Below are 25,000 nucleotides of genomic sequence, written 5' to 3' on the forward strand. Positions count from 1 at the left end.
GTCCCTGAATGCGGTCCCTGAATGGTGTCCCTGAATGGTGTCCCTGAATGCTGTCCCTGAATGGTGTCCCTGAATGCTGTCCCTGAATGGTGTCCCTGAATGCTGTCTTGATAGGTTGGAGGTTGGGGGGGGGTTATTACTATTCTCCTGGAAATCCTCAAAAGCCCCCACAAGGACATTTCTCCCTCGTGGGGATATTTCCCAGGTCCCCTTAGGATTAGGGAAAATATATATTTTTTTATGGAAATACATTGTGTGTGTGTGTGTGTGTGTGTGTGTGTGTGTGTATATATATATATAAAGACATGGCTCTGAAACAGATTAAAGTTTAAAAAGGTGTTTTATTTTTGTTGTTGTTGGTATTTTGTGATTACGGTTCCGTTGTCAGATTCCATCTCCGTTACCATGGCAGCATATTAATAAATGATCAAACAACGACTTAATAAACCAGTGGACCTAAAAATACACGCAGAAATAGAAAACATCATTTGTCTTTGTCAGTTAATGTCAAGGTTTGAGTTCTACCATTTAAACAACATCAGGGTTTGAGTTCTACCATTTAAACAACATATGGGTTTGAGTTCTACCATTTAAACAACATATGGGTTTGAGTTCTACCATTTAAACAACATATGGGTTAGTGTTCTACCATTTAAACAACATCAGGGTTTGAGTTCTACCATTTAAACAACATCAGGGTTTGAGTTCTACCATTTAAACAACATATGGGTTTGAGTTCTACCATTTAAACAACATCAGGGTTTGTGTTCTAACATTGAAACAACATCAGGGTTTGAGTTCTACCATTTAAACAACATCAGGGTTTGTGTTCTACCATTTAAACAACATCAGGGTTAGTGTTCTACCATTTAAACAACATATGGGTTTGAGTTCTACCATTTAAACAACATCAGGGTTAGTGTTCTACCATTTAAACAACATATGGGTTTGAGTTCTACCATTTAAACAACATATGGGTTTGAGTTCTACCATTTAAACAAGCCTAGCGGTTAGCGCGTCGGGCCCTTCATTATGCAGGGAACATCAATACCTGCTGCATGTAGCCTAGCGGTTAGCGCGTCGGGCCCTTCATTATGCAGGGAACATCAATACCTGCTGCATGTAGCCTAGCGGTTAGCGCGTCGGGCCCTTCATTATGCAGGGAACATCAATACCTGCTGCATGTAGCCTAGCGGTTAGCGCGTCGGGCCCTTCATTATGCATCAATACCTGCTGCATGTAGCCTAGCGGTTAGCGCGTCAGGCCCTTCATTATGCAGGGAACATCAATACCTGCTGCATGTAGCCTAGCGGTTAGCGTGTAGGGCCCTTCATTATGCAGGGAACATCAATACCTGCTGCATGTAGCCTAGCGGTTAGCGCGTAGGGCCCTTCATTATGCAGGGAACATCAATACCTGCTGCATGTAGCCTAGCGGTTAGCGCGTCGGGCCCTTCATTATGCAGGGAACATCAATACCTGCTGCATGTAGCCTAGCGGTTAGCGCGTCGGGCCCTTCATTATGCAGGGAACATCAATACCTGCTGCATGTAGCCTAGCGGTTAGCATGTTGGGCCCAGGAACCGAAAGGTCTCTGGTTCGAATACCTGAGCTGACAAAGCAACAAACAAACCCCAGAAAATATGTCGATGTGCCTTTTGAGCAAAGCACTTAACCCTGATATGCTTCAGGGGCACCGTACCACCATGGCCGACCCTGTTAAACAACACATTACACTGCGCCCATCTGGTTTACGTGACACGAAAAACATAAAACAGGTTTTATTTTTGGTTTTCGCTTTTTAAAACGATAAGACATAAATCTGATAAACCGGTTAAATTAGCCAGTTGACATGAATCATGTTTAGATTTACCTCTGAACAGTAATATATAATATATTAATATGATTAATATATATATATATATTATAAAATAGTGAATTTGGAGACGTGAGTACAAGCGCTTCGATCTGAGAAGTTCCCTACATGAATCTATACTATGTTACTGCATTATAGAATAGTTTAAAGAATATCCTAGTCAGGCTATTACTATGGCAACCTAGACGTTTACCTCAGTATCACTGTTGTTATATATATATATATATATATATATCACATTATCTTCCTGTACATAGTTACATCATTAGTGCTAGCTAGTACGCTAACTGCACTTCAGTTAGGGCTGTGGTTCCGTGCGGGTTCTAGAGCTCTGGGTTTGGATGTGTGACATCTGGAGAACCGGGAGGAGGAGCTGGAAGGCGTTCTGGATGTATGTGGTGCTGTTAGAACCCTACGGAACAACGGAACACTGTTAAAACCCTACGGAACAACAGAAAACTGTTAGAACCCTACGGAACTTCTGAACACTGTTAGAATTATATGAAACAGAACACTGTTAGAACCCTACAAAACACTGTTAGAACCCTACAAAACACTGTTAGAACCCTACAGAACACGGTTAGAACCCTAAAAAACAATGTTAGAATTATATGAAACAGAACACTGTTAGAACCCTACAGAACACTGATAGAACCCTACAGAACACTGTTAGAACCCTACAGAACACTGATAGAACCCTACAGAACACTGTTAGAACCCTACAGAACAACAGCTATATGTCTTACCTCAAGCAGCACACTGTCTACCAAAGGGTTCAACTCTTCTGCTTTCCTCTGACCCTGGAAAAGGGCAGAAAGGGAGGGAGGGAACCAATGGGGGTGATGATCAGCTGCTAAGCTGACCTTAATGCCATTCATGTATTGTGTTGGAGAGAAAGTCACAGGACACACACACATACAGAGAGGACATCTTACCCCAACGGTGAGCAGAGTATCAGAGAACTTCCTGGCAAGACAGCCCACCTCCCGACACATGGCACACGTCAATCTGCAACACCCACAGACATTAACCATGCTAAGAAAATACATCTGATTGGAAGGTCATATCTACCACACACGCAGACCCCTCCCTACAGCCTCTAACAGGTTTCTCCTAGTCCCCCCCCCCTACAGCCTGGTCTCTAGCAGGTTTCTCCTGGTCCTGTCCCCCCCCTCCCCTACAGCCTGGTCTCTAGCAGGTTTCTCCTGGTCCTGTCCCCCCCTCCCTACATCCTCTAGCAGGTTCCTCCTGGTCCTGCCCCCCCCCCCACCCCTCCCTACAGCCTCTAACAGGTTTCTCCTGGTCCTGTCCCCCCCCCCCCCCCCTACAGCCTGGACTCTAGCAGGTTTCTCCTGGTCCTGCCCCCCCCCCCCCCCCCCTACAGCCTGGTCTCTAGCAGGTTTCTCCTGGTCCTGTCCTTCCCCCTACAGCCTGGTCTCTAGCAGGTTTCTCCTGCCCCCCCCCCCCCCTACAGCCTGGTCTCTAACAGGTTTCTCCTGGTCCTGCCCCCCCTACAGCCTGGTCTCTAGCAGGTTTCTCCTGGTCCCCCCCCCCCCTCCCCCCTACAGCCTGGTCTCTAACAGGTTTCTCCTGGTCCTGCCCCCCCGTCCCCCCCCTACAGCCTGGTCTCTAACAGGTTTCTCCGGGTCCTGTCCCCCCCCCCCCTCTGGCTGGTTTCTCCTGGTCCTGCCCCACCCCCCTTACAGCCTGGTCTCTAGCAGGTTTCTCCTGGTCCTGCCCCCCCCCCCCTACAGCCTGGTCTCTAACAGGTTTCTCCTGGTCCTGCCCCACCCCCCTTACAGCCTGGTCTCTAGCAGGTTTCTCCTGGTCCTGCCCCACCCCCCTTCCAGCCTGGTCTCTAGCAGGTTTCTCCTGGTCCTGCCCCCCCCCCTACAGCCTGGTCTCTAACAGGTTTCTCCTGGTCCTGTCCCCCCCCCTACAGCCTGGTCTCTAACAGGTTTCTCCTGGTCCTGCCCCCCCCCTGGTCTCTAGCAGGTTTCTCCTGGTACTGTCCCCCCCCCCCCCCCCCTGGTCTCTAGCAGGTTCTCTTGGTACTGTCCCCCCCTGGTCTCTAGCAGGTTCTCCTGGTACTGTCCCCCCCTGGTCTCTAGTTGGTTCTCCTGGTACTGTCCCCCCCCTACATCCTGGTCTTTAGCAGGTTTCTCCTGGTCCTCCCCCCCTGCAGACCTGGTGAGTATGTGAGCCTGGTCTCTGGCAGGTTTCTCCTGGTCTTGTCCGTGGAGGATCAACTCTGCCACCTTGTGGAGCTGCTCGATACTGCGGGCTGTCACCTCCGCCAGGGAGCCCACTGAACACAGGTACACTGCCTGGACACACACACACACACACACACACACACACACACACACACACACACACACACACACACACACACACACAATAGATGAACATACACACACACTACGTGCTTAAAAATAAAAGCGAGGGAAAGAGAACATGAGAAGAGAGACACACACACAGACAGACCGTTCTCTGTCCAATCAGATCTCACCTCTACAGACCTGGATCGTCTCTCTTCCTCATCCTCTTTCCTCTCCTCCAGCTTCTCCCCTTCTTTCTTCTCTTCCCCCTTCTCTTCTTCTCCCTCTCTTATTTCAGGTTCTCCTCTTTGCTCTTCGTCCGTCGCCCCCCCGATGGTATCTGTGACGACAGGTTTCTCCACCTCTCTCACCCAATCATGCGCTCTCATCCTGGCCTGGGGATGAATTGACATGACATAACTTAAATTTAATCCTAAAATAACGTAACTATTATTTAGTAGATTAAATTAAAACTGTGTGTGTGTCTGTTACCTTGTTGAGTTTGTCCGGGGTGGCAGAGACTGTCTGTTACCTTGTTGAGTTTGTCCGGGGTGGCAGCGACTGTCTGTTACCTTGTTGAGTTTGTCCGGGGTGGCAGCGACTGTCTGTTACCTTGTTGAGTTTGTCCGGGGCGGCAGCGACTGTCTGTTACCTTGTTGAGTTTGTCCGGGGTGGCAGCGACTGTCTGTTACCTTGTTGAGTTTGTCCGGGGTGGCAGCGACTGTCTGTTACCTTGTTGAGTTTGTCCGGGGCGGCAGAGACTGTCTGTTACCTTGTTGAGTTTGTCCGGGGTGGCAGCGACTGTCTGTTACCTTGTTGAGTTTGTCCGGGGTGGCAGCGACTGTCTGTTACCTTGTTGAGTTTGTCCGGGGTGGCAGCGACTGTCTTACCTTGTTGAGTTTGTCCGGGGTGGCAGCGACTGTCTTACCTTGTTGAGTTTGTCCGGGGTGGCAGCGACGTGAAGCTCAAACAGCAGCTCAGTCAGAACACTCACAAACTCCTCCCCATCAGCTGCTGGAAAGAGACAGATTAAACATCAAGTCTAGCAGTAACTGGGTCGTTATACAAAAAGAGTGTCCTATGCTATTTTAACTAGAAATTGTGCACTAATATTGAATTCTAAAAGACTGTTACATTAAATGAAGTGCCCGTTTTAACATAGACCACATGGAGAATTCAATAAATCCAGTTTTGTTTTATATGAATTAAAGGCTAAAGTGCCCAAATGTTACATTTTGACATGTCACTCCGTCAACCCTGTGTCACTTCTAGGCAGATTTAAAACTAAAGGCCCCTACAGAGACTGCACGGTTGTAGCCGTCTCATTCCACGATTTTGTCTACGTCGTAGAAAAATTCTTAGGTTGTAAAGGATTGTCGGACATCTTGGCTGGTTCAGTGTGACAGGGTCTAGGTCTGCTGGTTCAGTACCACTATGTCTTGGCTGGTTCAGTGTAACAGGGTCTAGGTCTGCTGATTCAATACCACTATGTCTTGGCTGGTTCAGTGTAACAGGGTCTAGGTCTGCTGATTCAGTACCACTATGTCTTGGCTGGTTCAGTGTGACAGGGTCTAGATCTGCTGATTCAGTACCACTACGTCTTGGCTGGTTCAGTGAGACAGGGTCTAGGTCTGCTGGTTCAGTACCACTACGTCTTGGCTGGTTCAGTGTGACAGGGTCTAGGTCTGCTGATTCAGTACCACTACGTCTTGGCTCCTCGTTCAGTGAGACAGGGTCTAGGTCTGCTGATTCAGTACCACTACGTCTTGGCTCCTCGTTCAGTGTAACAGGGTCTAGGTCTGCTGATTCAGTACCACTACGTCTTGGCTGGTTCAGTGAGACAGGGTCTAGGTCTGCTGATTCATTACCACTACGTCTTGGCTGGTTCAGTGAAACAGGGTCTAGGTCTGCTGGTTCAGTACCACTATGTCTTGGCTGGTTCAGTGTGACAGGGTCTAGGTCTGCTGATTCAGTACCATTACGTCTTGGCTAGTTCAGTGAGACAGGGTCTAGGTCTGCTGATTCAGTACCACTACGTCTTGGCTGGTTCAGTGAGACAGGGTCTAGGTCTGCTGGTTCAGTACCACTACGTCTTGGCTGGTTCAGTGAGACAGGGTCTAGGTCTGCTGATTCAGTACCACTACGTCTTGGCTGGTTCAGTGTGACAGGGTCTAGGTCTGCTGATTCAGTACCACTACGTCTTGGCTCGTTCAGTGTGACAGGGTCTAGGTCTGCTGGTTCAGTGTAACAGGGTCTAGGTCTGCTGATTCAGTACCACTACGTCTTGGCTGGTTCAGTGAGACAGGGTCTAGGTCTGCTGATTCAGTACCACTACGTCTTGGCTGGTTCAGTGTGACAGGGTCTAGGTCTGCTGATTCAGTACCACTACGTCTTGGCTCGTTCAGTGTGACAGGGTCTAGGTCTGCTGGTTCAGTACCACTACGTCTTGGCTGGTTCAGTGAGACAGGGTCTAGGTCTGCTGATTCAGTACCACTACGTCTTGGCTGGTTCAGTAAGACAGGGTCTAGGTCTGCTGATTCAGTACCACTACGTCTTGGCTGGTTCAGTGAGACAGGGTCTAGGTCTGCTGATTCAGTACCACTACGTCTTGGCTGGTTCAGTGTGACAGGGTCTAGGTCTGCTGGTTCAGTACCACTATGTCTTGGCTGGTTCAGTGTGACAGGGTCTAGGTCTGCTGATTCAGTACCATTACGTCTTGGCTAGTTCAGTGAGACAGGGTCTAGGTCTGCTGAGTCAGTACCACTATGTCTTGACTGGTTCAGTGAGACAGGGTCTAGGTCTGCTGATTCAGTACCACTACGTCTTGGCTCCTCGTTCAGTGAGACAGGGTCTAGGTCTGCTGGTTCAGTACCACTACGTCTTTGCTGGTTCAGTGAGACAGGGTCTAGGTCTGCTGATTCAGTACCACTACGTCTTGGCTCGTTCAGTGAGACAGGGTCTAGGTCTGCTGATTCAGTACCACTACGTCTTGACTGGTTCAGTGAGACAGGGTCTAGGTCTGCTGATTCAGTACCACTACGTCTTGGCTCCTCGTTCAGTGAGACAGGGTCTAGGTCTGCTGGTTCAATCCCACTACGTCTTGGCTGGTTCAGTGTAACAGGGTCTAGGTCTGCTGATTCAGTACCACTACGTCTTGGCTGGTTCAGTGTGACAGGGTCTAGGTCTGCTGATTCAGTACCACTACGTCTTGGCTCCTCGTTCAGTGAGACAGGGTCTAGGTCTGCTGGTTCAGTACCACTACGTCTTGACTGGTTCAGTGAGACAGGGTCTAGGTCTGCTGATTCAGTACCACTACGTCTTGGCTCCTTGTTCAGTGAGACAGGGTCTAGGTCTGCTGGTTCAGTACCACTACGTCTTGACTGGTTCAGTGAGACAGGGTCTAGGTCTGCTGATTCAGTACCACTACGTCTTGGCTGGTTCAGTGTAACAGGGTCTAGGTCTGCTGATTCAGTACCACTACGTCTTGGCTGGTTCAGTGAGACAGGGTCTAGGTCTGCTGGTTCAGTACCACTACGTCTTGGCTCGTTCAGTGTGACAGGGTCTAGGTCTGCTGATTCAGTACCACTATGTCTTGACTGGTTCAGTGAGACAGGGTCTAGGTCTGCTGATTCAGTACCACTACGTCTTGGCTGGTTCAGTGAGACAGGGTCTAGGTCTGCTGAATCAGTACCACTACGCCTTGGCTGGTTTAGTGAGACAGGGTCTAGGTCTGCTGATTCAGTACCACTACGTCTTGGCTGGTTCAGTGAGACAGGGCCTAGGTCTGCTGATTCAGTACCACTATGTCTTGGCTGGTTCAGTGAGACAGGGTCTAGGTCTGCTGATTCAGTACCACTACGTCTTTGCTGGTTCAGTGAGACAGGGTCTAGGTCTGCTGATTCAGTACCACTACGTCTTGGCTCGTTCAGTGTGACAGGGTCTAGGTCTGCTGATTCAGTACCACTACGTCTTGGCTCGTTCAGTGAGACAGGGTCTAGGTCTGCTGATTCAGTACCACTACGTCTTGGCTGGTTCAGTGAGACAGGGTCTCGGTCTGCTGGTTCAGTACCACTACGTCTTGGCTGGTTCAGTGAGACAGTGTCTAGGTCTGCTGATTCCGTACCACTACGTCTTGGCTGGTTCAGTGAGACAGGGTCTAGGTCTGCTGAATCAGTACCACTACGCCTTGGCTGGTTTAGTGAGACAGGGTCTAGGTCTGCTGATTCAGTACCACTACGTCTTGGCTGGTTCAGTGAGACAGGGCCTAGGTCTGCTGATTCAGTACCACTATGTCTTGGCTGGTTCAGTGAGACAGGGTCTAGGTCTGCTGATTCAGTACCACTACGTCTTTGCTGGTTCAGTGAGACAGGGTCTAGGTCTGCTGATTCAGTACCACTACGTCTTGGCTCGTTCAGTGTGACAGGGTCTAGGTCTGCTGATTCAGTACCACTATGTCTTGGCTCGTTCAGTGAGACAGGGTCTAGGTCTGCTGATTCAGTACCACTACGTCTTGGCTGGTTCAGTGAGACAGGGTCTCGGTCTGCTGGTTCAGTACCACTACGTCTTGGCTGGTTCAGTGAGACAGTGTCTAGGTCTGCTGAATCAGTACCACTACGTCTTGGCTCCTCGTTCAGTGAGACAGGGTCTAGGTCTGCTGATTCAGTACCACTACGTCTTGGCTGGTTCAGTGAGACAGGGTCTAGGTCTGCTGATTCAGTACCACTACGTCTTGGCTGGTTTAGTGAGACAGGGTCTAGGTCTGCTGATTCAGTACCACTACGTCTTGGCTGGTTCAGTGAGACAGGGCCTAGGTCTGCTGATTCAGTACCACTATGTCTTGGCTGGTTCAGTGAGACAGGGTCTAGGTCTGCTGATTCAGTACCACTACGTCTTTGCTGGTTCAGTGAGACAGGGTCTAGGTCTGCTGATTCAGTACCACTACGTCTTGGCTCGTTCAGTGTGACAGGGTCTAGGTCTGCTGATTCAGAACCACTACGTCTTGGCTCGTTCAGTGAGACAGGGTCTAGGTCTGCTGATTCAGTACCACTACGTCTTGGCTGGTTCAGTGAGACAGGGTCTCGGTCTGCTGGTTCAGTACCACTACGTCTTGGCTGGTTCAGTGAGACAGTGTCTAGGTCTGCTGATTCAGTACCACTACGTCTTGGCTGGTTTAGTGAGACAGGGTCTAGGTCTGCTGATTCAGTACCACTACGTCTTGGCTGGTTCAGTGAGACAGGGTCTAGGTCTGCTGATTCAGTACCACTACGTCTTGGCTGGTTCAGTGAGACAGGGTCTAGGTCTGCTGATTCAGTACCACTACGTCTTGGCTGGTTCAGTGAGACAGGGTCTAGGTCTGCTGAATCAGTACCACTACGTCTTGGCTCCTCGTTCAGTGAGACAGGGTCTAGGTCTGCTGATTCAGTACCACTACGTCTTGGCTGGTTCAGTGAGACAGGGTCTAGGTCTGCTGATTCAGTACCACTACGTCTTGGCTGGTTTAGTGAGACAGGGTCTAGGTCTGCTGGTTCAGTACCACTACGTCTTGGCTGGTTCAGTGAGACAGGGTCTAGGTCTGCTGGTTCAGTACCACTACGTCTTGGCTTGTTCAGTGAGACAGGGTCTATGTCTGCACATTCAGTACCACTACGTCTTGGCTAGTTCAGTGAGACAGGGTCTAGGTCTGCTGATTCAGTACCACTACGTCTTGGCTGGTTCAGTGAGACAGGGTCTAGGTCTGCTGATTCAGTACCACTACGTCTTGGCTGGTTCAGTGAGACAGGGTCTAGGTCTGCTGATTCAGTACCACTACGTCTTGGCTGGTTCAGTGAGACAGGGTCTAGGTCTGCTGATTCAGTACCACTACGTCTTGGCTGGTTCAGTGAGACAGGGTCTAGGTCTGCTGATTCAGTACCACTACGTCTTGGCTGGTTCAGTGAGACAGTGTCTAGGTCTGCTGGTTCAGTACCACTACGTCTTGGCTGGTTCAGTGAGACAATGTCTAGGTCTGCTGGTTCAGTACCACTACGTCTTGGCTGGTTCAGTGAGACCGGGTCTAGGTCTGCTGATTCAGTACCACTACGTCTTGGCTGGTTCAGTGTAACAGGGTCTAGGTCTGCTGATTCAGTACCACTACGTCTTGGCTGGTTCAGTGTAACAGGGTCTAGGTCTGCTGATTCAGTACCACTATGTCTTGACTGGTTCAGTGAGACAGGGTCTAGGTCTGCTGATTCAGTACCACTACGTCTTGGCTGGTTCAGTGAGACCGGGTCTAGGTCTGCTGATTCAGTACCACTACCTCTTGGCTAGTTCAGTGAGACAGGGTCTAGGTCTGCTGGTTCAGTACCACTACGTCTTGGCTCCTCGTTCAGTGTGACAGGGTCTAGGTCTGCTGGTTCAGTACCACTACGTCTTGGCTGGTTCAGTGTGACAGGGTCTAGGTCTGCTGAATCATTACCACTACGTCTTGGCTGGTTCAGTGAGACAGGGTCTAGGTCTGCTGGTTCAGTACCACTACGTCTTGGCTGGTTCAGTGAGACAGGGTCTAGGTCTGCTGGTTCAGTACCACTACGTCTTGGCTGGTTCAGTGAGACAGGGTCTAGGTCTGCTGATTCAGTACCACTACGTCTTGGCTGGTTCAGTGTGACAGGGTCTAGGTCTGCTGGTTCAGTACCACTACGTCTTGGCTGGTTCAGTGAGACAGGGTCTAGGTCTGCTGATTCAGTACCACTATGTCTTGGCTGGTTCAGTGTGACAGGGTCTAGGTCTGCTGATTCAGTACCACTACGTCTTGGCTGGTTCAGTGAGACAGGGTCTAGGTCTGCTGATTCAGTACCACTATGTCTTGGCTGGTTCAGTGTGACAGGGTCTAGGTCTGCTGATTCAGTACCACTACGTCTTGGCTAGTTCAGTGAGACAGGGTCTAGGTCTGCTGGTTCAGTACCATTACGTCTTGGCTGGTTCAGTGAGACAGGGTCTAGGTCTGCTGGTTCAGTACCACTACGTCTTGGCTGGTTCAGTGTGACAGGGTCTAGGTCTGCTGATTCAGTACCACTACCTCTTGGCTGGTTCAGTGAGACAGGGTCTAGGTCTGCTGATTCAGTACCACTATGTCTTGGCTGGTTCAGTGTGACAGGATCTAGGTCTGCTGATTCAGTACCACTACGTCTTGGCTAGTTCAGTGAGACAGGGTCTAGGTCTGCTGGTTCAGTACCACTACGTCTTGGCTGGTTCAGTGAGACAGGGTCTAGGTCTGCTGATTCAGTACCACTACGTCTTGGCTGGTTCAGTGAGACAGGGTCTAGGTCTGCAGATTCAGTACCACTACGTCTTGGCTGGTTCAGTGTAACAGGGTCTAGGTCTGCTGATTCAGTACCACTACGTCTTGGCTGGTTCAGTGAGACAGGGTCTAGGTCTGCTGATTCAGTACCACTACGTCTTGGCTGGTTCAGTGTAACAGGGTCTAGGTCTGCTGGTTCAGTACCACTACGTCTTGGCTGGTTCAGTGAGACAGGGTCTAGGTCTGCTGATTCAGTACCACTACGTCTTGGCTGGTTCAGTGAGACAGGGTCTAGGTCTGCTGGTTCAGTACCAGAAACGTTTTAAACTGAGCTGCTGTAACACAACATGTCCAACCCTATTACCCAACCCTGTTACCCAACCCTGTTACCCAACCCCGTTACCCAACCCTGTCACCCAACCTTATTACCCAACCCTATTACCCAACCCTATTACCCAACCCTGTTACCCAACCCTGTTACCCAACCCTGTTACCCAACCCTATTACCCAACCCTGTTACCCAACCCTGTTACCCAACCCTGTTACCCAACCCTGTTACCCAACCCTATTACCCAACCCTGTTACCCAACCCTGTTACCCAACCCTGTTACCCAACCCTGTTACCCAACCCTGTTACCCAACCCTGTTACGGTCAACCCTGTTACCCAACCCTGTTACCCAACCCTGTTACCCAACCCTGTCACCCAACCCTGTCACCCAACCCTGTCACCCAACCCTGTCACCCAACCCTGTTACCCAACCCTGTTACCCAACCCTGTCACCCAACCCTGTTACCCAACCCTATTACCCAACCCTGTTACCCAACCCTAGATCAGAGGTTAAGGACCCAGCTGTGTTTATCAGAGGTTAAGGACCCAGCTGTGTTTATCAGAGGTTAAGGACCCAGCTGTGTTTATCAGAGGTTAAGGACCCAGCTGTGTTTATCAGAGGTTAAGGACCCAGCTGTGTTTATCAGAGGTTAAGGACCCAGCTGTGTTTATCAGAGGTTAAGGACCCAGCTGTGTTTATCAGAGGTTAAGGACCCAGCTGTGTTTATCAGAGGTTAAGGACCCAGCTGTGTTTATCAGAGGTTAAGGACCCAGCTGTGTTTATCAGAGGTTAAGGACCCAGCTGTGTTTATCAGAGGTTAAGGACCCAGCTGTGTTTATCAGAGGTTAAGGACCCAGCTGTGTTTATCAGAGGTTAAGGACCCAGCTGTGTTTATCAGAGGTTAAGGACCCAGCTGTGTTTATCAGAGGTTAAGGACCCAGCTGTGTTTATCAGCGGTTAGAGACCCAGCTGTGTTTATCAGAGGTTAAGGACCCAGCTGTGTTTATCAGAGGTTAAGGACCCAGCTGTGTTTATCAGAGGTTAAGGACCCAGCTGTGTTTATCAGAGGTTAAGGACCCAGCTGTGTTTATCAGAGGTTAAGGACCCAGCTGTGTTTATCAGAGGTTAAGGACCCAGCTGTGTTTATCAGAGGTTAAGGACCCAGCTGTGTTTATCAGAGGTTAAGGATCCAGCTGTGTTTATCAGAGGTTAAGGACCCAGCTGTGTTTATCAGAGGTTAAGGACCCAGCTGTGTTTATCAGCGGTTAAACCTCTTAAGGACAGGGGGTGCTGTTTTGACTTTTGGGGAAAATCGTATCCAATTTAAACGGCCTCGTACTCAATTCTTGCTCGTACAATATGCATATTATTATTAATATTGGATAGAAAACACTCTCTAGTTTCTAAAACCGTTCTAATTATTTCTCTAAGTGAAACAGAACTCTTTTTACAGCCCATTTCCTATCCGGAAGTGAGATTTCCAAAAGCGAGGTCTCTCTTCAAGAGATTGTCTATAAAAGGGCATGTCACTTATGACTGTAGAAACACGTCATACACCTTCCCCTGGGTGTCATGCGGAAGTGAGAGCAGAAATGACTTGATTATCTCGTTCTGGGATTGAATACAACCTCTTGGAGTGAGAGGTCCGCCATAATTTTTTTTTGGAAGGCGCGAAGTTGGACCTGGAATCGCCTCCTGGAAAACCGTCTTTATAGGTGAATATGATCTCCGGTTTCGATTTTATTTGATACATGTCACAATATCATCCTAAAGTATGTTTTTTCAATATAGTTTAATTATATTATTGAAATTTATTCGGGACTTTAGACGTGATGCGTTGGAGGAATTTGTTCAAGAATTAGAGGTTAGCGCCGCACGGCCAGTGTGCTTGCTAATTCAAGAGGGAAATAGTTCGTTCTGGATCCAAACAAAGACGGTTCTGAACAAAGGACCCCTTGTACAACATTCTGATGGAAGATCAACAAAGATAAGGACCCAATTTGGGATGCTATATCATATCTGTCGAACTGTGCTATCGCTACCGTTTGCCTTGAATCAATGCTGTTGTGTGATAGCTATTGTAGTAAGCTAATATAACGATTTTTGTATTTTCGCTGTAAAACACTTCAAAAATCGGAAATATTGGCTTTATTCACAAGATCTTTGTCTTTCATTTGCTATCCACCATATATTTCTCTGAAATGTTTTATGATGAGTAATTAGGTAGTTGACGTTGGTGTCTGTATTTACTCTGGCTACTCCCGTGCTATTTCTGACTGTAGCTATGATGGTAGCAGTAATGTAAAACTGATTTATAGCTCAAATATGCACATTTTTTGAACAAAACATAGATTTATTGTGTAACATGTTATAGGACTGTCATCTGAAGGAGTTGTTTCTAGGTTAGTTAGGTTGGTTCTAGGTTAGTTAGGTTGGCTTTGTGCATGCTACCTGCATGCTACCGGTGCTGTGAAAAATGTCTGTCCTTTTTTGTATTTGGTGGTGAGCTAACATAAATATACGTGCTGTTTTCGCTGTAAAACATTTTAAAAATCGGACATGTTGGCTGGATTCACAAGATGTGTACCTTTCATTTGCTGTATTGTACTTGTTAATGTGTGAAAGTTAAATATTTCTAAAAAATATATTTTGAATTTCGCGCCCTGCACTTGAAGTGGCTGTTGTCATATTGATCCCGACTTAGGGCTTGCAGCCCAAAGAATTAAGGAACACTGTTTGGTCTTTGTAACTCACACAGAGGCGTAGAACACTGGGGACTTAGATCACCCCTGTCCACCGTCTCCTCTCCCTCCTTCTCCTCTCCCTCCTTCTCCTCTCCCTCCTCTTCCTCTCCCGCGTGGCTGATGAAGATGTCCTTGATGGCGATCAGTTCTTTCTTTATCTCCTCCTGATCCTCCTCTTCCAGGGAGGAGAGGAACGACTGAACCTGAGAGGAAGAGGAGGAGGAGTGTGAAGAGGAGAGAGAGGAGTTGGGTTACTTGTATCCGTGTGTATATCTATCTGTGTTTGTACTCGCGCGTGTGTGTGTGTGTTACCTTAGCCTCACTCTCATTGGCCAGTATCTCCAGAGCCTCTAGGTGTGATAGGCCCTGGTAGTCATCAAACAGGATTCCGTAGTGAGCTGTGGGCTCACTGATTGGCTGGCAGCTGAGACGAGCCCTCTCCTTCTCCTTGGCATCCTTCAGCATCTGACCAATCCGAACACAGAGATACAACGCCTCAACCAATCAGAACACAGCAATCACCAGAGATACAATGCCTCAACCAACCAGAACACAGATACAAAATAACACAGCCAATCACAACACAGAGATACAACGCCTCAACCAACCAGAACACAGCTACAGAACAACACAGCCAATCACAACACAGAGATACAACGCCTCAACCAACCAGGACACAGATACAGAACAACACAGCCAATCACCAGAGCGATACAACGCCTCAACCAACCAGAACACAGATACAGAACAACACAGCCAATCACCAGAGAGATACAATTTCATACATTTCATCACTTCAATCCTGAAACCTTATTTTCACCATTGAACCCAGAGCCTGTGGTATCTGTCTGTGTATCTGTGTGTGTATCTGTCTGTGTATCTGTGTGTGTGTTGACGTGTGTATCTGTCTATCTGTGTATCTGTCTATCTGTCTATCTGTCTGTCTGTCTATCTGTGTGTCTGTCTATCTGTCTATCTGTCTATCTGTCTATCTGTCTATCTGTCTATCTGTGCGTCTGTGCGTCTGTGTGTCTGTGTGTCTGTGTGTCTGTGTGTCTGTGTGTCTGTGTGTCTGTGTGTCTGTCTATCTGTCTATCTGTGTGTCTGTGTGTCTGTGTGTCTGTGTGTATCTGTCTATCTGTCTATCTGTGTGTCTGTGTATCTGTGTATCTGTGTGTGTATCTGTCTATCTGTCTATCTGTGTGTCTGTGTGTGTATCTGTCTATCTGTGTGTCTGTGTATCTGTCTGTCTATCTGTGTATCTGTGTATCTGTCTATCTGTGTGTCTGTCTATCTGTCTATCTGTCTATCTGTGTATCTGTGTATCTGTCTATCTGTGTGTCTGTGTATCTGTGTGTCTGTGTGTCTGTGTGTGTATCTGTCTGTGTGTGTATCTGTCTATCTGTCTATCTGTCTATCTGTGTATCTGTGTATCTGTCTATCTGTCTATCTGTCTATCTGTCTATCTGTGTATCTGTGTGTGTGTCTGTGTGTCTATCTGTCTATCTGTGTGTCTGTCTATCTGTGTATCTGTCTATCTGTCTATCTGTGTATCTGTGTATCTGTGTATCTGTCTATCTGTGTGTCTGTCTATCTGTGTGTCTGTCTATCTGTGTGTCTGTCTATCTGTGTGTCTGTCTATCTGTGTGTCTGTCTATCTGTGTGTCTGTGTATCTGTGTATCTGTGTGTCTGTCTATCTGTGTATCTGTGTGTCTGTCTATCTGTGTATCTGTGTGTCTGTCTATCTGTGTATCTGTGTATCTGTGTATCTGTGTGTCTGTCTATCTGTGTATCTGTGTATCTGTCTATCTGTGTGTCTGTGTATCTGTGTGTGTATCTGTCTATCTGTCTATCTGTGTATCTGTGTATCTGTCTATCTGTGTGTCTGTGTATCTGTCTATCTGTGTATCTGTGTATCTGTGTATCTGTCTATCTGTGTATCTGTCTATCTGTGTATCTGTCTATCTGTGTATCTGTGTGTCTGTGTATCTGTGTATCTGTGTATCTGTCTATCTGTGTGTCTGTGTGTCTGTGTATCTGTCTATCTGTGTGTCTGTGTATCTGTCTATCTGTGTGTCTGTGTATCTGTCTATCTGTGTATCTGTCTATCTGTGTGTCTGTGTATCTGTCTATCTGTCTATCTGTGTATCTGTGTGTCTGTGTATCTGTCTATCTGTGTGTCTGTGTGTCTGTCTATCTGTCTATCTGTGTGTCTGTGTGTCTGTGTGTGTATCTGTCTATCTGTCTATCTGTGTGTCTGTGTATCTGTCTATCTGTGTATCTGTGTATCTGTCTATCTGTGTGTCTGTGTATCTGTCTATCTGTGTATCATCTGTGTGTGTGTGTGTGTGTGTCATCTGTGTGTGTGTGTGTGTGTCATCTGTGTGTGTGTGTGTGTGTCATCTGTGTGTGTGTGTGTGTGTCATCTGTGTGTGTGTGTGTGTGTGTGTGTGTGTGTGTGTGTGTGTGTGTGTGTGTGTGTGTGTGTGTGTGTGTGTGTGTGTGTGTGTGTGTGTGTGTGTGTGTGTGTGTGTGTGTGTACCTGGCTCAGTGAGACAGTCCTCTCCATTAGTATCTTGGTCTTCCTGAATGTGTGTGTGTGTGTGTGTGTGTGTGTGTGTGTGTGTGTGTGTGTGTGTGTGTGTGTGTGTGTGTGTGTGTGTGTGTGTGTGTGTGTGCCTGGCTCAGTGAGACAGTCCTCTCCATTAGTATCTTGGTCTTCCTGAATGTGTGTGTGTGTGTGTGTGTGTGTGTGTGTGTACCTGGCTCAGTGAGACAGTCCTCTCCATTAGTATCTTGGTCTTCCTGAATGTGTGTGTGTGTGTGTGTGTGTGTGTGTGTGTGTGTGTGTGTGTGTGTGTGTGTGTGTGTGTGTGTGTGTGTGTGTGTGTGTGTGTGTGTGTGTGTGTGTGTGTGTGTGTGTGTGTGTGTGTGTGTGTGCCTGGCTCAGTGAGACAGTCCTCTCCATTAGTATCTTGGTCTTCCTGAATGTGTGTGTGTGTGTGTGTGTGTGTGTGTGTGTACCTGGCTCAGTGAGACAGTCCTCTCCATTAGTATCTTGGTCTTCCTGAATGTGTGTGTGTGTGTGTGTGTGTGTGTGTGTGTGTGTGTGTGTGTGTGTGTGTGTGTGTGTGTGTGTGTGTGTGTGTGTGTGTGTGTGTGTGTGTGTGTGTGTGTGTGTGTGTGTGTGTGTGTGTGTGTGTGTGTGTGTGTGTGTGTGTGTGTACCTGGCTCAGTGAGACAGTCCTCTCCATTAGTATCTTGGTCTTCCTGAATCCGGGGTCGGTCTCTGCCAGGACCGTCATGGTTCTCTTACCGATGAACTCTAAGGCATCGAGACCCCCACTGATCACTGATTTACCCTGTTGGGGAGGGACGGGGTCACCACAATGTTATCTGTTACACTGATTTACCCTGTTGGGGGGGGGGTCACGACTATGTTATCTGTAATCAATTACACTGATTTACCCGGTTGGGGGGGGGGGTCACGACTATGTTATCTGTTATCAATTACACTGATTTACCCTGTTGGGGGGGGGGGGGGGGGCGGGGGTCACCACAATGTTATCTGTTACACTGATTTACCCTGTTGGGGAGGGACGGGGTCACCACAATGTTATCTGTTACACTGATTTACCCTGTTGGGGAGGGACGGGGTCACCACTATGTTACCTGTTATCAATTACACTGATTTACCCTGTTGGGGAGGGACGGGGTCACCACAATGTTATCTGTTACACTGATTTACCCTGTTGGGGAGGGACGGGGTCACCACTATGTTATCTGTTACACTGATTTACCCTGTTGGGGAGGGACGGGGTCACCACTATGTTATCTGTTACACTGATTTACCCTGTTGGGGAGGGACGGGGTCACCGCAATGTTATCTGTTACACTGATTTACCCTGTTGGGGAGGGACGGGGTCACCACAATGTTATCTGTTACACTGATTTACCCTGATGGGGAGGGGGACGGGGTCACCACAATGTTACACTGATTTACCCTGATGGGGAGGGACGGGGTCACCACAATGTTATCAATTACACTGATTTACCCTGTTGGGGAGGGACGGGGTCACCACAATCTTATCTGTTATCAATTACAATGATTTACCCTGTTGGGGAGGGACGGGGTCACCACAATGTTATCTGTTACACTGATTTACCCTGATGGGGAGGGACGGGGTCACCACTATGTTATCTGTTACACTGATTTACCCTGTTGGGGAGGGACGGGGTCACCACAATGTTATCTGTTACACTGATTTACCCTGTTGGGGAGGGACGGGGTCACCACAATGTTATCTGTTACACTGATTTACCCTGTTGGGGAGGGACGGGGTCACCACAATGTTATCTGTTACACTGATTTACCCTGTTGGGGAGGGACGGGGTCACCACAATGTTATCTGTTACACTGATTTACCCTGTTGGGGAGGGACGGGGGTCACCACAATGTTATCTGTTACACTGATTTACCCTGTTGGGGAGGGACGGGGTCACCACAATGTTATCTGTTACACTGATTTACCCTGTTGGGGAGGGACGGGGTCACCACAATGTTATCTGTTACATTGATTTACCCTGTTGGGGAGGGACGGGGTCACCACTATGTTATCTGTTACACTGATTTACCCTGATGGGGAGGGACGGGGTCACCACTATGTTATCTGTTACACTGATTTACCCTGATGGGGAGGGACGGGGTCACCACAATGTTATCTGTGATCAATTACACTGATCATATTGGCAGCCTATGTCTGTCTGTCTGTGTAATAGCTGTCGCTTTCCTCATCCTCAGATGAGGTGAGGAGAGAAGGATCTTCAGACCAATATGCGGAGTCAGGGAAATATGCCATCTTTATTTCTTACAAATACGACGTAGACTAAACAAAACAAACACTTTCAAAATACTACAAAATAACAAAACGACGTACACGCAACCTGAACATAAACTTACATGGACAAACGTAAACTCACGAACAGGAACGGACATCGAAACATACGAACAGCCAAACAGCTCCAAAAGTGAATACAACGAACATAACGAAGACATCACAGGAGACAATCACCCACAAACACACAGTGATAATGCCCTACCTAAATATGACTCTTGATTAGAGGAAAATGCAAACCACCTGCCTCTAATCAAGAGCCATTCCAGGCAAACCGAAACCAACATAGAAACAGATAACATAGACTGCCCACCCATAACACATGCCCTGACCAAAAACACATAAAAACTAACATAAATAGGTCAGGACTGTTACAGTACCCCCCCCCCCAAGGTGCGAACGCCGGGCGCACCAGCACAAAGTCCAGGGGAGGGTCCGGGTGGGCAGTTGACCACGTGGTGGTTCCGGTTCAGGACGCTGTCCCCGCACCACCATAGTCACTCCCCTCTTCTTTCTACCCCTTCTAATGCCCACCCTAACACTACCTTCCCCTAAATAAACAGCTAGCACCAGAACAAGGGGCAGCACCGGGACAAGGGGTAGCACCGGGACAAGGGGCAGCACAAAAACAAGGGGCAGCACCAGGATAAGGACCATCACCGGAATAAGGGGCAGCACCGGGACAAGGGGCAGCACCGGGACAAGGGGCAGCACCGGGACAAGGGGCAGCACCGGGACAAGGGGCAGCACCGGGACAAGGGGCAGCACCGGGACAAGGGGCAGCACCGGGACAAGGGGCAGCACCGGGACAAGGGGCAGCACCGGGACAAGGGGCAGCACCGGGACAAGGGGCAGCACCGGGACAAGGGGCAACACCGGGACAAGGGGCAGATCCCGGCTGAAGGACTCTGACAGGTCCTGTTTGGACGGCTCTGGCAGGTCCATGCAGGCTGACGGCTCTCGACGCTCATGGCAGACTGACGGCTCTCTACGCTCATGGCAGGCTGACGGCTCTTGACGCTCATGGCAGGCTGACGGCTCTCGACGCTCATGGCAGGCTGACGGCTCTCGACGCTCATGGCAGGCTGACGGCTCTCGACGCTCATGGCAGGCTGACGGCTCTCGACACTCATGGCGCTCTGACGGCTCTGGCTGCTCATGGCTCACTGACGGCTCTGGCTGCTCATGGCTCACTGACGGCTCTGGCTGCTCATGGCTCACTGACGGCTCTGGCTGCTCATGGCTCGCTGGCGGCTCTGGCAGATCCTGTCTGGTTGGCGGCTCTGGCAGATCCTGTCTGGTTGGCGGCTCTGGCAGATCCTGTCTGGTTGGCGGCTCTGGCAGATCCTGTCTGGCGGGCGGCTCTGGCAGATCCTGTCTGGCGGGCGGCTCTAGCGGCTCCTGTCTGGCTGACGGCTCTAGCGGCTCCTGTCTGGCGGATGGCTCTGTAGGCTCATGGCAGACGGGCGGCTTTGCAGGCTCATGGCAGACGGGCGGCTTTGCAGGCTCCTGGCAGACGGATGGCTCAGATGGCGCTGGGGAGACGGATGGCTCAGATGGCGCTGGGGAGACGGATGGCTCAGATGGCGCTGGGGAGACGGATGGCTCAGATGGCGCTGGGGAGACGGATGGCTCAGATGGCGCTGGGGAGACGGATGGCTCTGGCCGGATACGGCGCACTGTAGACCTGGTGCGTGGTGCCGGAACTGGAGGCACCGGGCTAATGATAAGCACCTTCCTACTAGTGCGTGGAGCAGAGACAGGGCACACTGAACTCTCAAAGCGTACTCTATACCTGGTGCGTGGTACCGGCACTGGTGGCACCTGGCTGAGGGCACGCACCTCAGGACTAGTACGGGGAGAAGTGACAGTGTGTACAGGACTTGGGAGACGCACAGGTGGCTTAGTGCGTGGGGCCGGAACTGGAGGCACCGAACTGGATACACGCACTATAGGGAGAGTGCGTGGAGGAGGAACAGGGCTCTGGAAATGCACTGGTAGCCTAGTGCGTAATATAGGCACTGTAGGTACTAGGCTGGGGCGGGGAGGTGGCGCCGGAAATACCGGACCGTGCAGGCGTACTGGCTCTCTTGAGCATTGAGCCTGCCCAACCTTACCTGGTTGAATGCTCCCGGTCGCCCTGCCAGTGCGGCGAGGTGGAATAGCCCGCACTGGGCTATGCAGGCGAACCGGGGAAACCATGCGTAAGGCAGGTGCCATGTATGCCGGCCCGAGGAGACGCACTGGAGACCAGACGCGTTGAGCCGGCCTCATGACACCTGGCTCAATGCCCAATCTAGCCCTACCAGTGCGGGGAGGTGGAATAACCCGCACCGGGCTATGCACACGTACAGGAGACACCGTGCGCTCTACTGCGTAACACGGTGTCTGCCCGTACTCCCGCTCTCCACGGTTAGCCTGGGAAGTGGGCGCAGGTCTCCTACCTGCCCTTAGCCCACTACCCTTTAGCCCCCCCCCAAGAAATTTTTGGGAGTTACTCACGGGCTTTTCGGGCTTCCGTGCAAGACGAGTCCCCTCATAATTCCGGTTACGAGCTTGATTCTCCGGCTTCCATCCACGTCTCCTAGCTGCCTCCTCATACCAGCGCTCCTGGGCTGTGACTGCCTCACTCTTCTCACGAGAGCAGCGATATTCCCCAGTTTGCGCCCAGGGTCCTCTACCAGACAGGATCTCCTCCCAAGTCCAAAAGTCCTTGTTGCTCCGTCGAGCATTTTTCCCATACCGCTTGGTCTCTGTATTTTGGTGGGTGATTCTGTAATAGCTGTCGCTTTCCTCATCCTCAGATGAGGTGAGGAGAGAAGGATCTTCAGACCAATATGCGGAGTCAGGGAAATATGCCATCTTTATTTCTTACAAATACGACGTAGACTAAACAAAACAAACACTTTCAAAATACTACAAAATAACAAAACGACGTACACGCAACCTGAACATAAACTTACATGGACAAACGTAAACTCACGAACAGGAACGGACATCGAAACATACGAACAGCCAAACAGCTCCAAAAGTGAATACAACGAACATAACGAAGACATCACAGGAGACAATCACCCACAAACACACAGTGATAATGCCCTACCTAAATATGACTCTTGATTAGAGGAAAATGCAAACCACCTGCCTCTAATCAAGAGCCATACCAGGCAAACCGAAACCAACATAGAAACAGATAACATAGACTGCCCACCCATAACACATGCCCTGACCAAAAACACATAAAAACTAACATAAATAGGTCAGGACTGTTACAGTCTGTGTGTGTACTCACAGCGTGTGTGATGGTAGACAGTACTCCTCTGCTTGGTGGTGGCGTAGTGACCTGGGCTGACTGAGGACAGCTATCCTCCTCTTCCTCTCCTCCCTCCTTCCTCTCCTCCTCTCCCTCCTCTCGCGCCTCCTCTCCTACTGAGGTCCTGTGAAGACGCAGAGCTCCGGCCTTCTCCTTTACTGAAGTTAGACTGTTACCTAGAGAGAGAGAGAGCGAGAGAGACAGAGACAGAGAGACAGACAGAGAGAGAGAGACAGAGAGAGAGACAGAGAGACAGAGAGACAGACAGAGATGGGGGAGAGACACAGAGAGAGATGGGGAAGAGATAGACACAGAGAGACAGAGAGACAGAGAGACAGACAGAGAGAAACAGAGAGACAGAGAGAGGGAGACAGAGAGACAGAGAGACAGACAGAGAGAGAGGGGGAGAGAGAGAGACAGAGAGACAGACAGAGAGAGAGAGGGAGAGAGAGAGACAGAGAGAGATGGGGGTTAGAGAGAGGCAGAGAGAGAGATAGATGGGGGAGAGACAGAGAGAGAGAGAGAGAGAGAGAGACAGAGAGAGAGAGAGAGAGAGACAGAGAGAGATGGGGGAGAGACACAGAGAGAGATGGGGAAGAGATAGACACAGAGAGAGAGAGAGAGAGAGAGAGAGACAGAGAGACAGACAGAGAGAGAGACAGAGAGACAGAGAGACAGAGAGACAGAGAGAGAGAGAGAAGCAGAGACAGAGAGAGAGAGAGAGAGAGAGAGACAGACAGAGAGAGAGATAGAGAGAGGGAGCGAGAGAGACAGAGAGACAGAGAGAGAGACAGAGAGACAGACAGAGAGAGAGACAGAGAGACAGAGAGAGAGAGAGAAGCAGAGACAGAGAGAGAGAGAGAGAGAGAGAGACAGACAGAGAGAGAGAGAGATAGAGAGAGAGAGGGAGCGAGAGAGACAGAGAGACAGAGAGAGAGACAGAGAGACAGACAGAGAGAGAGGCAGAGAGAGATAGATGGGGGAGAGACACAGAGAGAGAGAGAGAGAAGCAGAGAAAGAGAGAGAGAGAGAGAGACAGACAGAGAGAGAGATAGAGAGAGAGAGGGAGCGAGAGAGACAGAGAGACAGAGAGACAGACAGAGAGAGAGAGGGAGAGAGAGAGACAGAGAGAGATGGGGGTTAGAGAGAGGCAGAGAGAGAGATAGATGGGGGAGAGACACAGAGAGAGAGAGAGAGACAGAGAGAGAGAGAGAGAGAGAGAGAGAGAGATGGGGGAGAGACACAGAGAGAGATGGGGAAGAGATAGACACAGAGAGACAGAGAGAGATGGGGGAGAGACAGAGAGAGAGAGAGAAGCAGAGACAGAGAGAGAGAGAGAGAGAGAGACAGACAGAGAGACAGAGAGAGAGAGTATTGCTGTGTTCACAGGGGAACAATGGTTGTAAAGAGTGACATCACTAAACACAATTTGGAACACAACCACTATTCATTAAATAAAAGGTTGGTTCATTAGACATCAACCACTATTAACTAAATAAAAGGTTGGTTCATTTAAACATCAACCACTATTCATTAAATAAAAGGTTGGTTCATTAGACATCCACCACTATTCACTAAATAAAAGGTTGGTTCACCAGACATCAACCACTATTAACTAAATAAAAGGTTGGTTCATCAGACATCAACCACTATTCATTAAATAAAAGGTTGGTTCATTAGACATCCACCACTATTCACTAAATAAAAGTTTGGTTCACCAGACATCAACCACTATTCACTAAATAAAAGGTTGGTTCATTAGACATCAACCACTATTCACTAAATAAAAGGGTGGTTCACCAGACATCAACCACTATTCACTAAATAAAAGGTTGGTTCATTAGACATCAACCACTATTAACTAAATAAAAGGTTGGTTCAGCAGACATCAACCACTATTCACTAAATAAAAGGTTGGTTCATTAGACATCAACCACTATTCACTAAATAAAAGGTTGGTTCACCAGACATCAACCACTATTAACTAAATAAAAGGTTGGTTCACCAGACATCAACCACTATTCACTAAATAAAAGATTGGTTCATTAGACATCAACCACTATTCACTAAATAAAAGGTTGGTTCATTAGACATCAACCACTATTCACTAAATAAAAGGTTGGTTCATTAGACATCAACCACTAACTAAATAAAAGGTTGGTTCATCAGACATCAACCACTATTCACTAAATAAAAGGTTGGTTCATTAGACATCAACCACTATTAACTAAATAAAAGGTTGGTT

General features: G+C 49.0%; 2 protein-coding genes across 5 annotated transcripts in view; one reads left to right on the forward strand and one right to left on the reverse strand.

Moving 5' to 3' along the window:
- si:dkey-192k22.2 (uncharacterized) overlaps positions 1-487 on the forward strand; it is a 21,178-nt gene extending 20,691 nt beyond the window's left edge. For all 3 annotated transcript variants that reach the window (XM_055912759.1, XM_055912761.1, XM_055912760.1), the window contains one exon: positions 1-487. This exon is cut by the window's left edge and continues 1,482 nt beyond it. The gene's annotated coding sequence lies outside the window, so the exon portion shown is untranslated.
- The window catches only part of fam114a1 (family with sequence similarity 114 member A1), a 28,138-nt gene continuing 3,459 nt past the window's right edge, over positions 322-25,000 (reverse strand). The window contains exons 4-13 of one of the 2 annotated variants that reach the window (XM_055912758.1): positions 22,735-22,931; positions 17,775-17,909; positions 14,859-15,011; positions 14,557-14,749; positions 5,125-5,207; positions 4,388-4,591; positions 4,063-4,202; positions 2,811-2,883; positions 2,622-2,675; positions 322-2,287 (exon numbers count right to left, since the gene is read on the reverse strand). In XM_055912758.1, the coding sequence (XP_055768733.1) occupies positions 2,174-2,287; positions 2,622-2,675; positions 2,811-2,883; positions 4,063-4,202; positions 4,388-4,591; positions 5,125-5,207; positions 14,557-14,749; positions 14,859-15,011; positions 17,775-17,909; positions 22,735-22,931 (1,346 nt within the window). In that variant the 3' untranslated portion in view covers positions 322-2,173. Of the gene's footprint in view, positions 2,288-2,621; positions 2,676-2,810; positions 2,884-4,062; positions 4,203-4,387; positions 4,592-5,124; positions 5,211-14,556; positions 14,750-14,858; positions 15,012-17,774; positions 17,910-22,734; positions 22,932-25,000 lie in introns of both variants that reach the window. The other variant, XM_055912757.1, reaches the window with a different exon arrangement.

The sequence above is a fragment of the Salvelinus fontinalis genome, unplaced genomic scaffold (genome assembly GCF_029448725.1).
Source record: "Salvelinus fontinalis isolate EN_2023a unplaced genomic scaffold, ASM2944872v1 scaffold_0207, whole genome shotgun sequence".
NCBI lineage: Eukaryota > Metazoa > Chordata > Actinopteri > Salmoniformes > Salmonidae > Salvelinus > Salvelinus fontinalis.